This window comes from Mustelus asterias, chromosome 14 (genome assembly GCF_964213995.1).
Source record: "Mustelus asterias chromosome 14, sMusAst1.hap1.1, whole genome shotgun sequence".
Classification (NCBI taxonomy): domain Eukaryota; kingdom Metazoa; phylum Chordata; class Chondrichthyes; order Carcharhiniformes; family Triakidae; genus Mustelus; species Mustelus asterias.
In genome coordinates this window covers 100,499,023-100,516,481 of record NC_135814.1, presented here as the reverse complement: position 1 = coordinate 100,516,481, position 17,459 = coordinate 100,499,023, and the positions used below count along the sequence as shown (strand labels likewise).

At 48.6% G+C, this 17,459-nt stretch overlaps 1 protein-coding gene across 2 annotated transcripts in view; it reads left to right on the top strand.

Annotated features, from left to right (window-relative positions):
* The first annotated feature begins 1,208 nt into the window (after nt 1–1,208).
* asb18 (ankyrin repeat and SOCS box containing 18) overlaps nt 1,209–17,459 on the top strand; it is a 50,273-nt gene continuing 34,022 nt past the window's right edge. The window contains exons 1-2 of one of the 2 annotated variants that reach the window (XM_078228978.1): nt 1,209–1,496; nt 12,147–12,266. In XM_078228978.1, the coding sequence (XP_078085104.1) occupies nt 1,253–1,496; nt 12,147–12,266 (364 nt within the window). In that variant the 5' untranslated portion in view covers nt 1,209–1,252. The remainder of the gene's footprint in view (nt 1,497–12,146; nt 12,267–17,459) is intronic. The other variant, XM_078228977.1, reaches the window with a different exon arrangement.

Sequence of the window (17,459 nt, the reverse complement as noted above, 5' to 3'; positions counted from 1 at the left end):
TTTGCTATTGTCACATGTATTGGGGTGCAGTGAAAAGTATTGTTTCTTGCGCGCTATACAGACTAGGCATACCGTTCATAGAGTACATAGAAGAGAAGGAAAAGGATAGGGTGCAGAATATAGTGTTAGTGCTACAGGTACGATTAAGAGATATTCTGGAAGGTTCTGGGAGGTCACATAGACAGGAAGGGAATTGAAATCACAAATGTGAAGTTTAAAAGAAAAGCACCAGTAATTAATATATTTAACAAGGGGGGGAGGGGGGATGGGCGAATAGGAGTTGATGAGAGTTTGGTCAGTGAAGGTTTGGCTTTAAGTCCCAGGGATAAAAATATAATCCAGTCAGTAGGTTCCTACATAACATCAATTTGAATTATTCTTATTCAGAACATCAAGGCAACCCCTGTGTCTTTTATTCACTCATGGGACATGAGTGTCGCTGGCTGGCCAGCATTTATTGCCCATCCCTAGTTGCTCTTGGAGGGCAGTTGAATGTCAACCACATTGCTGTGGCTCTGGAGTCACATGTAGGCCAGACCGGGTAAGGGCGGCAGATTTCCTTCCCTAAAGGGACATTAGTGAACCAGATGGATTTTTCCAACAATGGTTTCATGGTCATCAGTAGATTCTTAATCCCAGATATTTTTATTGAATTCAAATTCCACCATCTGCCGTGGCAGGATTTGAACCCAGGTCCCCAAAACATTAGTTGAGCTTCTGGACTAATAGTCGAGCGTTAATACCACGAGGCCATCGCCTCCCTTTAGTATGAAAGTGCAAATAACCACAAGCTCAAATAGGAAAAGTTTAAAGTTTATTTATTAGTGTCACAAGTAGGCTTACATTAACACTGCAATGAAGCTACTGTGAAAATCCCCTAGTTGCCACACTCTGGTGCCTGTTTGGGTACACTGAGGGAGAATTTAGCCAATCCATCTATCCAACACGTCTTTCGGACTGTGAGAGGAAACCCTCACAGACACGGGGAGAATGTGCAGACTCCACACAGACACTGATCCAAGGCCGGAATCGAACCCGGGTCCCTGGCGCTGTGAGGCAGCAGTGTTAACCGCTGTGCCACCGTAAGACCTGCGCCTGTTCGACGTTGGCGGTTTATGTACAGATTACTGTTTCTATATGTGGTGTGTTTTTGTAATCAGAGCTGGATATTTCTATTCTTAGGGCAGCCTCAGAAGTCTGGAGCTAAGGCGAGCAGCTAGCTACATGCACTCCCGATCTCTCGATCCCTCCAATGGCCACTGGGGGCAAGGGGGAAGAAAGGCGTCAGGTTCACACGGGGCCTGGCTCCATTCCCGATCACCCCGTCGGCTCCAGGTTCGTGCGGGATCTAAATCGCGCCCTGGAGCGGCAGGACAAGGAACTGGTGAGGCACCTCCTCCAGCATCGGGTTCAACATGTGGATGCTGTTATTGAACTCTCCAATGATGACTGGATGAAAGACCCGTCTGCACAATTGGACCCACTCATCTTGCTCGGTCAGACTCCTGCCACAGTTCATTCCTGCCAAATGAAAGTTAGATGTTACTGTTTTTAATGGGGATGTTTGAGCCACTTCCGCAGTTTCCCTGTTTGCCTGGTTGAGAGACTGTGCGTTTCTATAGTACCGTATTCAGGACGGCCAGAGCCGGAGAAATGTAGCCACTGAGGAAACACAGTGCACAGCAAGATCCACATATAGCAATGTTGGGGTGGCACTGTGGCACAGTGGTTAGCACTGCTGCCTCACAGCGCCAGGGACCCGGGTTCGATTCCAGCCACTGTCTGTGTGGAGTTTGCTCGTTCGCCCCGTGTCTGCGTGGGTTTCCTCCGGGTGCTCCGGTTTCCTCCTACACTCCAAAGATGTGCAGGTTAGGTGGATTAGCCATGCTAAATTGCCCCTTAGTGTCCAAAGATGTGCAGGTTAGGTGGATTGGCCGTGCTAAATTGCCCCTTAGTGTCCAAAGATGTGCAGGTTAGGTGGATTGGCCGTGCTAAATTGCCCCTTAGTGTCCAAAGATGTGCAGGTTAGGTGGATTAGCCATGCTAAATTGCCCCTTAGTGTCCAAAGATGTGCAGGTTAGGTGGATTGGCCGTGCTAAATTGCCCCTTAGTGTCCAAAGATGTGTAGGTTAGGGAGATTGGCCATGCTAAGTTGCTCCTTAGTGTCCAAAGATGTGCAGGTTATGTGGATTGGCCATGCTAAATTGTCCCTTGGTGTCCAATGATAAGCAGGTTAGATGGATTGGCCATGCTCAATTATCCCATAGTGTCCGAAGATGTGCAGGTTAGGTGGATTGGCCATGATAAATGTGTGGGGTTGCAGGGATAGGGCAGGGAAGAGGGCCTAAGTAAGATACTGTGTCAGAGAGTCGGTGCAGACTTGATGGGCTGAATGGCCTCTTCTGCACTGTAGGGATTCTATGGTCACCAGGGAAAACTCCCCTCGTCAACTTTGACCTAATGCTGTGGGGTCTTTTAACATCCACCCAAAAGGACAGCAAGTCCCACAGCGCAGCACCCCTCCCAGTACTGTGGTAGAGCAGATTTTCCCATTCCGCCCACCATGGGAATTGTAGCGGGCGAGGGGCGGACCTTGGAAAGATCCGTTGACCTCGGGCAGGATCTGCCGGTTTCGGGGGCGAACCCGGCCGGAAAATCCCACCCTTTGTCTCGGGAGTGGGAGTGGGACTTGAACCCACAGCCTCGTGACTGCAAGGCAAACTGTGTCCACCAGTCAGCCATGACTGACACTGAATGGTTCCGAAACCTTTAATCTTTCCATTCTTCTCATCCGTGCCTAACTTTATCCACTGTTAAAGCATTGTTGAGCTTTTTAATTCATTTGTCTCTGATAAACGTGGGTCAGATATCAGAGTTGTCGAGTTAACAGAGCATTGGATTTGAAATGTATTTGGAGATCTCTTCATCAACCTCTCTCCTCTTTTTTGAAACTTACCTCATCGATTGATCTTTTGGCTCCCTGCCCTTGTGTGTGATACAGTGTCATTCCTGAGATGTGCCTTGTGTATTTTACTATGCGACATATATATATATATGCAAGTTATTATCGTGGATAAAAGAAAGCTAGAAAATGATTTACAAGCTTGTGCTGAGAATTGATGGCCAGTCAAAGCACTGGGACACAGTAAACTAAGAATAGCCCCTTTATTAAGAAGCAGGTTTGATGAAATCTCATCTTCTGCTGAAACCCTCACCGCTGTCTTTGTGACCTCCAGACATGATATGGTGAGGATTTGGTCATTGTCTGGCAAAGAACTCATCTCCTGACTCCCCAAACTATCGACAAGGCACAAGTCAGGAGTGTGATGGAATACTCCACACTTGCTTAGATGGGTGCAGCTCCAAGGAGCTCAACACCATCCAGGACAAAGCCGCCTGCTTGATTGACACCACATCTGCAAGCATCCACTCCCTCTGCCACCGACGCACAGTGGTAACAGTGTGTACAATCCACAAGACAGCACGGTGGCACAATGGTGAGGCGGCACAGTGGTTAGCACTGCTGCCTCACAGTGTCAGGGACCCGGGTTCGATTCCCAGTTTGGGTCACTGTCTGTGTGGAGTTGGCACATTCTCCCCGTGTCTCATGGGTTTCCATCAGGTGCTCCAGTTTCCTTCCACAGTCCAAAGATGTGTGGGTTAGGTTGATTGGCCATGCTAAATTGACAATTCATGTCAGGGGAATTAGTAGGGCAAATACATGGGGGTTACAGGAGTAGGGCCTGGGTGGGATTGTGGTTGGTACAGACTTGATGGGCCAAATGGCCTCCTTCTGCACTGTAGGGATTTTATGACTTTAGTGACACCTGTACAACAGGGGTGGCAATGGCTCGTGAAGAGGCTCCAATTAGGGATGGTCAATAAATGCCAAACTTGCCATCAGTGCACATGTTGGAGCAGAGGTTCCGAGGAGTTAGAATGGAATGGAAAGATTCCGAGGGTGGCACAGTGGTTAGCACCGCTGCTTCACAGCTCCAGGGACCTGGGTTCGATTCCCGGCTTGGGTCACTGTCTGTGTGGAGTTTGCACATTCTCCTCGGGTCTGCGTGGGTTTCCTCCGGGTGCTCCGGTTTCCTCCCACAGTCCAAAGATGTGCGGGTTAGGTTGATTGGCCATGCTAAAATTGCCCCTTAGTGTCCCGGGATGCGTAGGTTAGAGGGATTAGTGGGTAAATATGTAGGGATATGGGGGTAGGGCCTGGGTGGGATTGTGGTCGGTGCAGACTCGATGGGCCGAATGGCCTCTTTCTGTGCTGTAGGGTTTCTAAGATTCTAAGAGTGAGTCACAATGCCGATACACTCCTCTGTACCCACACATCAAATGCAAATGTCCCTTTCTTGTCCGACCTTCCCACTCCCACAGGTGAGAACAGGGGAGGGCCACAGACTGCCGAGGCCTTTAGTCAAGTGTGGCAAAGTCAGAGGAAAGGAAGGCACCCTCCCCTTTTTGACGACACTCCCTGCTGTAAAGCAGGTAGGTTTAAATGTCGTGCCACTTTAAGAAGCCCGGGGAGGGGATACAAGTGTGTGAGGGAAGTAGGTACGGTGGGGTGGAGGGGGTAGGATGAGGGGGTTGGGTCGTCAGTTGTGCAGGGGGGGGGGGGGGGGGGGGGGAGGGGGGGGAAGGTACGATGTGTTGGGGGTGTCAGGTGGTCAGCGGGCGGAGGTTCAGGTGAGCAAGGGATCAGTAGGGAAGTCAGCGGTGGGAGTTAGTCAGGGAGAGTAGTCAGAGGGCTGGAGGAGTGGTTGGATGCGGTTGGCAGTTGGGGAAGGTTGGGGTTGGAGTCAGAAGTAGTTTTAATGCTTCTAACTTTTTCTGGGTGACTAAATCAGTGAAGAGAGTTGGAAAGTCTTCAATTTAAACAGGAATTTCGGATGAATCCCAGTGCTCTTCCCTAGGGTAGAAAAGTCAAGTACATAGGTTTAAGGTGCGTGGGGAAAAGTTTAGAGGAGATGTGTGAGGCAGGTTTTTTACACAGAGGTTGGTGAATGTTTGGAACGCGCTGCCCGGGGGGGTGGTGGGAGTAGGTACGATAGCGGCATTTAAGGGGCAACTAGATGGATACATGAATAGGGTGGGAATGGAAGGATACAAACTCCGTAAGTGCATACGATTTTAGTTTAAGCAGGCATCATGATTGGTGCAGGCTTGGAGGGCCGAAGGACCTGTTCCTGTGCTGTACTGTTCTTTGTTCTTTGTTCAGGGTACGACCCATCGGAAGTTTAAACTTCCCGGGTAATTCCCGCGCAGCGTTTTCCCACGGACACTATAAACAGATTGTCACCACCATTCACGCCAGTGGGATTTTCCCATCCCGCTGCAGTGGACGGAGATTTGGCTGCCCGCCAAATTCTCCGGCCTCACCGCAGTGGGAGCGTGGCGTGAATGACAGGGTGCCATATCTTCTGGGATGCCTCCCGGGTTCCACCCTCCGGAGTTTGGAAGTTACAGGCCACGTTTTGAAAACAGTGCAGATTGTTCATCACCAGCTCGTTAAGGATCCCCGTTAAGCGTTCCCACGGGAATGTCACCGGTGTAACTCTCACCTCCAGCCGGTTCACAGCCCCGGGTCAGAAACTGCCTGGAGCACAGATATAAACGTGTCGAAAACACGCATACCTCATGTTCTATTTCCAGCCACTTACAACACTGGCACCATGGGGCTGGAAATACATTCAATCACTGCTGTCAGGGAAGCTGAATGCGCCGTACGTGGAAAAAGATATGCAAACATTGGAACAAGAGAGCAGATCAAAGTCGGACCTTGTGACCCACCTCCTGCTTTGACTGAATTAAGTAAGGTCAGAAAGGAATGGATGCATCTGTACACATGGCACAGTGGTTAGCACTGCTGCCTCACAGCGCCAGGGACCCGGCTTGGGTCACTGTCTGTGCGGAGTCTGCACGTTCTCCCCGTGTCTGCGTGGGTTTCCTCCGGGTGCTCCGGTTTCCTCCGGGTGCTCCGGTTTCTTCCACAGTCCAAAAGACATGCTGGTTAGGGTGCATTGACCCGAAGAGGCACCAGAAGGTGGTGACTGGGGGATTTTCACAGTAACTTCATTGCAGTGTGAATGTAAGCTGACTTACAGCTCCAGGGGCACAGAGGCTGCACTATTCTGGGATTTTGCAGGGCGCAGTGCAGTTTGACTTGCAGCCAAAGTATTTGGTGACTGTTCTTACAAAGAACAATACAGCACAGGAACAGGCCCTTCGGCCCTCCAAGCCCGCGCCGCTCCCTGGTCCAAACTAGACCATTCTTTTGTATCCCTCCATTCCCACTCCGTTCATGTGGCTATCTCGATAAGTCTTAAAAGTTCCCAGTGTGTCCGCCTCCACCACCTTGCCCGGCAGCGCATTCCAGGCCCCCACCACCCTCTGTGTAAAAAACGTCCTTCTGATACCCGTGTTAAACCTCCCCCCCCTCACCTTGAACCTATGACCCCTCGTGAACGTCACCACTGACCTGGGAAAAAGCTTCCCACCGTTCACCCTATCTATGCCTTTCATAATTTTATACACCTCTATTAGGTCACCCCTCATCCTCAGTCTTTCCTCCCTCTATCCCCGAAAAGTGAGAATCAGTATTTACTGACCACAATGGATGTGTCTACTAGATTTCTGGAGGCCATTCTATTATATAATATCACCGCAAAGAGAGCTTGCACAGGAGTTCCTTTTCTGACCACATCCGGACTGCCCAAAGAAATCCGATCAGATCAGGGATCCAAGTTTATGTCAAACTTATTGAGGGAAGTTATGGAGAGCTTAGGACTAAAGCAATTTAAATCAACTGTGTATCACAGGGAGTGTTAGAATGGGTGCATCAAACTTTAAAGGCCACGTTGAGGGCCTATAAGTAGGGGAGTCTAAAACTAGAGGGCTTAAGGTGAGAGGGGAGAGATACAAAAGGGCCCACAGGAGCAATTTTTTCACACAGAGGGTGGTGAGTGTCTGGAACAAGCTGCCAGAGGTAGTAGTAGAGGCGGGTTCAATTTTGTCTTTTAAAAAGCATTTAGATGGGTAAGATGGGTATAGAGGGATATGGGCCAAATGCGGGCAATTGGGACTAGCTTAGTGGTGAAAAAAAGGGCGGCATGGATAAGTTGGGTCCAATGGCCTGTTTCCATGCTGTAAACTTCTATGACTCTATGACTATATGATGTGGAGATGCCGGCGTTGGACTGGGGTAAACACAGTAAGGAGTCTAACAACACCAGGCTAAAGTCCAACAGGTTTATTTGGTAACAAACTCCACTAGCATTTGGAGCGCTGCTCCTTCGTCAGGTGGGTGGGAGATCTCGGAGTCTATGACTATAGTCAGGATTATCCAGAGGATTGGGATAAAGGAATTTCATTTGTACTCTTTGCAATTAGGAATGCACCTAATGAGTCAACCAAATTCTGTCCATTTGAATTGATTTTTGGTCATGAGGTCAGAGGATCAATTGGTTAAGGAAAAATTGGTGAGTCAGCATTCTGACTATGTGTCAAACATTAGGGAGAGGTTAGCTAGGGCTGGTAAGTTGGCTAGACAACATTTGAAAGTTTATTTATTCATGTCACACTTACAAGTAGGTTTACATTAACAAGCGGTAGCACAGTGGTTAGCACTGCTGCTTCACAGCTCCAGGGACCTGGGTTCGATTCCCGGCTTGGGTCACTGTCTGTGTGGAGTTTGCACATTCTCCTCGTGTCTGCGTGGGTTTCCTCCGGGTGCTCCGGTTTCCTCCCACACTGCACTGTAGGGTTTCTATGATTGATTCTTCTAAGGGCAGCACGGCAGCACAGTGGCACAGTGGTTGGCATGGCTGCCTCACAGCGCCATGGACCCGGTTCGATTCCCGACTTGGGTCACTGTCTGTGCGGAGTCTGCACGTTCTCCCCGTGTCTGTGTGGGTTTCCTCCAGATGCTCTGGTTTCCTCCCACAGTCTGAAAGACGTGCTGGTTAGGTGCATTGGCCATTCTAAATTCTCCCTCAGTGTACCCTAACAGGTGCCGGAGTGTGGCAACTAGGGGATTTTCACAGTAACTTCATTGCAGTGCACAAGTGTACTTGTGCCACTAATAAATAAATTTTAAATACTGCAATGAAGTTACTGTGAAAATCCCCCTAGTCGCCACACACCTGTGCCTGTTCGGGTACACTGAGGGTGAATTTAGCACGGCCAATCCACCTAACCAGTACGTCATTCGGTACAACGTGTGATGAAAAAAAACAGATCATAGAAACCCTACAGTACAGAAAGAGGCCATTTGGCCCATCGAGTCTGCACCGACCACAATCCCACCCAGGCCCTACCCCCATATCCCTACACATTTTACCCACTAATCCCTCTAATCTACACATCCCAGGACACTAAGGGGCAATTTTAGCATGGCCAATCAACCTAACCTGCACATCTTTGGACTGTGGGAGGAAACCGGAGCACCCGGAGGAAACCCACGCAGACACGAGGAGAATGTGCAAACTCCACACAGACAGTGACCCAAGCCAGGAATCGAACCCAGGTCCCTGGAGCTGTGAAGCAGCAGTGCTAACCACTGTGCTACCGTGCCGCCCATCAGTAATCAAAAATTTGGTGTTTTGTTAGTGGGGAGAAAGTATTGGTATTTTTACCAGTGGTAGGTGAACTATTAAAAACAAGGTTTAGCAGGTCTTATGAAATCAAAATAAAATTGAGTAAGTTGAGTATTTGATAAGAATGCCTGATCGCAGGAAAACTCACAGAGTGTCATACCAATCTGCTCAAAATGTATTTCGATAGCGAAGAAAAGCTGAAGGAGGATATGTTCGTTGTTGCAACTCAGAGCGAGAAAAATAATCCAGATGGTTCTGAATTTGACATTCCTCAAATTAGATTGGACAATGAGTAGACAATCAGAAATTGGTATAAATTGCTGCGTTACCTTCCAGAGGAAAATCGAAATGACTTGAAAGAGTTATTACAATCCCATAGAGTTATACATGGGAACAAATTAGGGAGTACAAAAGTAATCATGCATAATTTAGATGTAGGAAATGCTGTTCCAATTAAGCAACGTCCATAAAGACTCAATCCACTAAAGTTGGTATTGGTTCAAAAGGACATTGAAAACAGGCTAAAGGGTGATATCATTGAAGTGAGTTGCAGTGATTGGAGTTCACCTATCCTGATGGTACCAAAACCAAATGGTACACAATGATTATCATCAAATCATAGACTCCCTACAGTACAGAAGGAGGCCATTCAGCCCATCGAGTCTGTACCAATCACAATCCCACCCAGGCCCCATTCCCGTAACCCCACACATTTACCCTGCTAATCCCCCAATACTAAGGTCATGGCCAATCCACCTAATCCGCACATCTTTGGAGTGTGGGAGGAAACCGGAGCATCCAGAGGAAACCCACGCAGACACGGGGAGAACATGCAGACTCCACACAGACAGTGATCCAAGGCCATCTGTCCATGTCCAATTGGTGGCCTAACAATTTGACTTGGAATTTTGCAAATTCACCTTTGGCTAAGTTTACCACCACCTGAGGTCAAAGAAGCAATTCCTTTAAATGTTTCAAATGCTCCTTCCACATCTGACTGAAAATCACCAGATTATCAATGTACACTGAACAATTACTTAGTCTGGAAATGACCTTGGAATGTTGCTGCCGCATTTTTCAAGCAGGACTTTAAACTGATACTGGCCATTTGGCAACACAAAAGCTGGAACTTCCTTTGCTCTTTCGGATAGAGGTACTCACCAGTACCCTTTAAATAAGTCAAGTGTGGTAATGAAATTTGCTTGTCCCATCTTTCCAATATCGTCTTCCAATCGAGGAATAGGATACGAATCTGACTTTGTAACGGCATTGATTTTTCTATGGTGCCCACATAATAGGGCGGCACGGTGGCACAGTGGTTAGCACTGCTGCCTCACAGCGCCAGGGAGCCGGGTTCGATTCCCGGTTTGGGTCACTGTCTATGCGGAGTCTGCACGTTCTCCCTGTGCCTGTGTGGGTTTCCTCCGGGTGCTCCAGTTTCCTCCCACACTCCAAAGACATGCTGGTTAGGGTGAATTGGCCATGCTAAATTCTCCCTCAGCGTAACCGAACAGGTGCCGGATTGTGGCGACAAGGGGATTTTCACAGTAACTTCATTGCGGTGTTAATGTAAGCCTACTTGTGACTAATAAATAAACTTTAAGTGTTGAGATTCCTGGGAAGGAGTGACTTCTACAGGAAGTTCATGCCACATTTTATCAGAGTGGTTGCTCTACTGACTGAACTGCTGAAAAAGCACAGGAAATCTCAGTGGACATCAGAATGTGAGGGGGCATTTGACAACCTGAGAATTGTGTTAACCACCGCACCAATCTTGGCAACAGTGAATTATGCAAAGCCATTCACGGTGGCCATTGGTGCAAGTGATGTGGGCATTGATGCGGGATTGTTACAAGAAAACGACAAAAGGATAGAAAGACCTATTGGCTATTTTTCCAAAAAACTTAATATTCATTCAAAGAAATATTCACCCGTTGAGAGGGAGACATTGGGCAGGATTTTCCGGCCGCTCTCGCCCCAATACCAGAACATCCCGCCCGAGGTCAACGGACCTTTCCATGGTCCGTGTCCCGCCCAATACGATTCCGGTGCAGGCGGGATGGGAAAATTCTGTTCACTGAGTTTGCTATTGGCATTGCAATATTTCAACATTGATGTTGCCAGCAATTCACCAGAGACAATTGTTTACACAGACCAAAATCCATTGAAGTTTCTGGAGAATCATAGAATCTTTACAGTGCAGAAGGAGGCCATTCAGCCCATCAAGCCTGCACCAAATCTCAAACAGAGCATTTTACCCAATCCCACCCCCAGCCCTACCCCCGTAACCCCGTTAATCCCCCTAAGCTTCAAATCTTTGGGGCAATTTAGGGGCAATTTAGCATGGCCAATCCACCTAAGCCACACATTTGGACACTAAAAGGCAATTTAGCATGGCCAATCCACCTAATCTTTACATTTTGGGAGATTAAGGGGCAATTTAGCCTGGCCAATCCACCTAACCTGCACATCTTTGGATACTAAGGGGCAATTTAGTATGGCCAACCCACCTAAGCTACACATTTGGACACTAAAAGGCAATTTAGCATGGACAATCCACCTAACCTTCCCATCTTGGGACCCTAAGGGGCAAATTAGCATGGCCAATCCATCTAAACTACACATCTTTGGATACTAAGGAGCAATTTAGCATGGCCAATCCACCTAACCTCTTTAAAGATAAAAATGTCTAACTGTTTAGATGGCGCTTATTGTTAGAGCCACATAATTTGAAGATTATACATGTGACAGGAAGAGAGAACATGATGTGGTTAAATGTCATGGGGGGGCACGGCTAGATTCCTACTCGCTGGTGATGGTCATTGCCTGGCACTAGCGTGGCACAAACATTACTTGCCACATATCCCCCTCGAGCCTGAATATTGTCCAGGCCTCGCTCCTTGTGGACTGCTTCCATATCCTGGCCCTGTATCGCAGGACTATATCCCGATGTGTTGCATCTGACATGGAAACCTGGATGGTGAGTGACTTGCTTCCTTAGCCAACATCCACAACGGCTTAAATCAGCAGGAAATGGCCGGCCTGCAGTCAGGCTCCGAAAGGTCAGTCGCGGCGGATAGATTTAAGGCAAATCCCCGCACAACTGACAAAACACAACTCCCCTGTCAAAAGCATTTGACCAGAGGAGCTGTCAACAGATGGACAAGTGGCAGACGGAATCCTCCAGCAGCTTTCAATAAGATCTACTTCACAGTAATAAATCAGTCAATGAAATAAGTCATGCACCACCTCCAGTCCTGCCAATCGCTTAACTTCCAAGTATTTATAGAGGCACAATGGCTGGTGAGCTCATTAACTCCTCACCATGGACATATTAATAGATCAACAATAGCCTGTGTCCTTGAGTATATAATAAAGCAACCGGTGCTAAAATAAGCCCCAGAAACAAAGCTCTCCAGGCAATGGATAGAGACATTGTGCAGCGTTCACAGATATTCCTAGATTTTGAAAAGACCCAGCACCTCGGGCCCTCTCGCACCATGAAGCGTAGGGGCCCTGAGGCCTTCCACCAGGTGCTGGTGCAAGGCGACCTGAGGGGCCTCAAGGTCATGGTCAGCGAGTACCGGGAAGACGTCAACCTGATCTTCGAAGTCCGCAGCAAGGAGATGGAGTGGCAAGCCAAACCGCTGGCCCTGGGCATTTCAGGTACCCGCTGAGGGAGGCCCTCTGGGTTTGCTAGCTCTCAACATTGAACGCACAGCACAGGAGGTAGGCGTCCGATATTATTGCCTGCGCGTAATATTGGCCTTGTGGATTGCCCATCCCATAATTGCCCTTGGGAAGGCGGTGGTGAGCCACCTTCTTGAACCCGTTGCTGTCCAAGTGGTGTGGGCACAACCACAATGCCATTAGGCAGAGAGTTCCGGGATTTTGACTCAGCGACAGTGAAGGAATGGCCGATATGTTTCCAAATCAGAATGGTGAGCAGCTTGGAGGGGAACTTGCAGGTGGTGGTGTTCCCATGCATCTGCTGCCCTTGTTATCTAGCTGTAGTTGTCATGGGTTTGGGAGGTGCTGTCAAAGCAGGCCAACTTGCTGCAGTGCATCTTGGAGATGGTAAAATCTTCTAACTGCTGTGTGGAGGGATTGAATGTTTAAGGTGGTGAATGAGGTGCCAATCAAGCAGGCTGCTTTGTCCTGGATGTCATTGAGCTTCTTGAGTGTTGTTGGAGCTGGACCCATCCAGGCAACTGGGGAGTATTCCATCCCACTCCTGACTTGTGCCTTGTAGATGGTAGACAGGCTTTGGGGAGTCAGGAGGTGAGTTACTCGCTGCAGAAGTCCCAGTTTCTGACCTGCTCTTGTTAATGGTGGTGGGATTCAGTGATAGTAATGCCATGGGGAAATGGTTAGAATCTCTCTTGTTGGTGATGTTTATTGGCGTGTGGAGTGAATGTTACACTTAGCAGTCTAAGCCTCAATATTGTCCTGGTCTTGCCTCACCTGGTCACGGGCAGCTTCACTGTCTCAGGAGTTACGTAGAGTACTGAAAATTGTGTAATTGTCAATGAACACTATGTTCGCTAGCTGAACACAAACTGAGTGATCAGGGCATTGCTGTGTGAATGCCGCTTGATAGCACCGTTGACAACACCTTCCATCATTTTTCCGAGGAATGAGAGTGGGCTGCTGAGGTGGTAATTGCCTGGAATGGATTTGTCCCGCTTTGTCATGGACAGGACATTCCTGGGAAAATTTCACCATCATAGAATCATAGAATCCCAACAGTGCAAAAGGACATCATTTGGCACATTGAGCCTGCACTGACAACAATCCTATCACATAGAGTGAATCCAATTGGCTGACATCAGTGACGCTGGGGTCCTCAGGATCCTCCTCACGGCACCTCGGGCTGAAGATGGTCGTAACTGTTTTCTTATTCGTTCATGGGATGTGGGCGTCGCTGGCTGGGCCAGCCTTTATTGCCCATTCCTGAGGGCATTTGAGAGTCAACCACATTGCTGTGGCTCTGGAGTCACATGTAGGCCAGACCAGGTAAGGACGGCAGATTTCCTTCCCTAAAGGACATGAGTGAACCAGATGGGTTTTTCCGACCATGGTTTCATGGTCATCAGTAGATTCTTAATTCCAGATATTTTTATTGAATTCAAATTTCACCATCTGCCGTCTCGGGATTCGAACCTGGATTCCCAGAGCATTACCCTGGCTCTCTGGATTACTAGTCCAGTGACAATACCACTAAGCCACGCCTCCCCCGACAGCCTTGTCTTTTGTAATGATGTATTCAGCACCTGCCATCACCTCCACCACTAAAGAGTGGCGACACGGACGCCGCGCAGACAGTGACCCAAGCTGGGAATCGAACCTGCTGTGAGGCAGCAGTGCTAACCACTGTGCCACCGTGCCGCCTTTATGGTTTCATGGTCATCAGTAGATTCTTACTGCCAGATATTTTTTATTGAATTCAAATTCCACCATCTGCCATGGCGGGATTCGAACCCGGGCCCCCAGAACATTAGCTGAGTTTCTGGATTCATAATCTAGCAGATAATACCACTAGGCCATCCCCCAAAATGTCAAAGCCATGTGCAAGGTTGGTGACCACAAACAATCTTAGCATCATAGAGCAATACAGCATGGAAACAGACCCTTCGGCCCAACCAGTCTATGCCGACCATGGCGCCCTCCCAGCTAGTCCCAATTGCCCGCACTTGGCCCATATCCCTCTAACCCTTCCCCATCCATGCACTTATCCAAATGCTTTTTAAATGTTGCTATTGAACCTGCCTCAACCACTTTCTCTGGCAGCTCATTCCATAGATGCACTACCCAATGCATGAAGAAGTTTGCCCACCAGGGTCCCTTTCAAATCTTTCTCCTCTCACCTTAAACCTATGTCCCCAAGTTTTCAATTCCCCTTCCCTGGGAAAAAAACTACGTGCATTCATCCTATCCATGCCTCTCACGGAGCCCTTGGAATTTAGCCTAGCCAACCTCTCCCTATAACCTCTCCTATAGTGAGCCAGAAACTGCCAACACCTTCTGCTGCTGAAATGCGCCTCCCATTTTAAGTGGTGATAGCCTCTCATGACCTTTCCCTCACTGCCAGGGCATGCAGTCACTCAGCAAGGCATTCAGCACTGGCTGCAGGCTCCAGCCACAGAACCCTACAGTGCAGCAGGAGCCATTTGGCCCATCGAGTCTGCACCGACCACAATCCCATCCAGGCCCTATCCCCATAACCCCTCATATTTACCCTGCTCATCCCCCTGACATTAGGGCCAATTTATCATGGCCAATGCACCCTAACCAGCACATCTTTGGACTGTGGGAGGAAACCGGAGCACCCGGAGGAAACCCACGCAGACACGAGGAGAACATGCAGACTCCACACAGACAGTGACCCAAGCCGGGAATCGAACCCGGGTCCTTGGTGCTGTGAGCAGCAGAGCTAACCACTGTGCCACCGTGCCGTCCATATGGGGATAGGGCCTGTGTAAGATATTCTGTCAGAGAGTCGGTGCAGACTCGATGGACCGAATGGCCTCTTCTGCACTGTAGGGATTCTGAGTAGCTGGAGGATGGGGAGAATAGTGTTGGGGGGAGGTCACAGGGAGCTTTCCAGGGTACTTGGCAACAAACCGTGCTTCTTACCGTGTTTCTCACCGTGTTTCACTTTGTGGTGTTTTTGACTGCAGGGAAGATACTTCCCCATGTGGGAGAATTCAAAAATAAGATCCACAAATCCAACAGGTGATTAGAATGTAGAACACGCTACCATAGGGAGTTGTTAAGACAAACAGTGATGCATTTCAGAGAAAGATGACAGAGAAAGGAATACGCTTCCTAAAAATGGGCGCAATGAAGAGGTGTAGAAACATAGAAACATAAAAAATAAGAGCAGGAGTAGGCCATTCAGCCCTTCGAATGTGTTCCGTCATTGAATAAGATCATGACTGATCTTCTATCTCCAGGCCATGCTCCCGCGCTCTCCCCTTTATCATTGACACATTTAGAGTCTGGAAACCTATCTAATTCCTCCGTAATAAATATATTCAGTGACTTGACATTCGCTGTGGGAGTGATGGAGCATTGACACCAACATAGAACATTTGAATGGCCGGTTCCAGCACAGTTGATGCAATGTCTGCACTCGAGTGTTGCTTTGGACTGCAGTAGAGTGCTGAAGTTGGAATTTGGTGACTGAGGGAGTTTGGTGATTGAGGGAGTTTGGTGATTGAGGGAGTTTGGTGATTGAGGGAGTTTGGTGATTGAGGGAGTTCGGTGATAATGGGAATTTGGTGATTGGGTGAGTTTGGTGATTGAAGAAGTTTTGGTGACTGAGGGAGTTTGGTGATTGAGGGAGTTTGGTGACTGAGGGAGTTTGGTGATTGAGGGAGTTTGGTGATTGAGGGAGTTTGGTGATTGAGGGAGTTTGGTGATTGAGGGAGTTTGGTGACTGAGGGGGTTTGGTGACTGAGGGAGTTCGGCAATTGAGGGAGTTTGGTGATTGGGGGAGTTTGGTGATTGGGGGAGTTTAGTGATTGGGGGAGTTTGGTGATTGGGGGAGTTTAGTCATTGGGGGAGTTTGGTGATTGGGGGAGTTTGGTGATTGAGGGGTTTTGATAGTTCTGGGTGTTCGATGAGCAAGGAGTACAGTGATCCTTTCCTTTTCTACCTGCTCTCTGAAAGAAGAGCGGTGACCTTGGTAAGTAGGGCCTGGTGAGTATTTCTCCTCTCCTTAACATTCTCTAAACTAGAGGAAGCAACAGTAAAAGGAGCAATTTAAGAGTGAGTCAGGGCAGCTCGGCCATGTGGAATGCTTGTCCTGTGAGACGTGAGAAGTTAGGGACGCTTACAGTGTCCAGCGTGGCCAGGTGTGCAGGAAGTGTCTCGAGCTGCAGTTCCTTGAGATCCATGTTTCAGAGCTTGAGGTGTGACTGGAGTCACTGTGGAGCATCCGCCAGGACACGATCTTCGCGGATAGCACGTAGAGTGAGGTGGTCATGGCACAGGTAAGGAGTGCACAGGTAGAAAGGGAATGGGTGTCTGCCAGACAGAGCTAAAGCACTAGGCAGACAATGGAGGAGTTCCCTGACTCTATTTCTCTCTCTAACTGCTGGGTGAGGTGGTTCCTCCAGGGATCGCAGTAGAGTCAAGTCTATGGCAATGCGAGTACTTCAGCTACGCAGGTGGGCAAGAAAACAGAGTGGGGGAGCAATAGTGAAAGGGGTTCTGTCGTAAGGGGAACAGTTAGGATTATCATACGAGGAGAGATTTGGTCAATTGAGCTTGTATTCCCTGGAATTTAGTAGAATAAGAGGGGATCTCATTGAAATGTATTAAATTCTTTACAGGGTTGGACAGACTGGATACAGGGATGTTGTTTCCTCTGGCTGGGGGTGTCTAGGACAAGGGGTCACGGTCTCAGGATACTGGGTAGGCCATTTGGGACTGAGATGTGGAGAAATGTCTTCACTCAGAGAGTGGTGAACCTGTGGAACGCTCTGCCATCAGGAGATTCTGGATAGGTGCAGAAAAAATAGGGTTGTTGTAGTGGGGGACTTTAATTTCCCTGGCACAGACTGGAAAGTGCTTAGAGCTGGGGGACCGGACGGGGAGGAATTTGTAAAATGCGTACTGGAAGGTTCTTTGGAACAGTATGTAGATAGCCCGACTAGAGAGGGGGCTATACTGGACCTAGTTCTGGGAAATGAGCCAGGTCAGGTCGTCAAAGTTTCGGTAGGGGAACATGTGGCAAATAGTGACCACAACTCTGTTAACTTTAGGATAGTAATGGACAAGGATGAGTGCTGTCCTACGGGCAGGGTGCTAAATTGGGGGAAGGCTGACTATAGCCGGATTAGGCAGGAATTG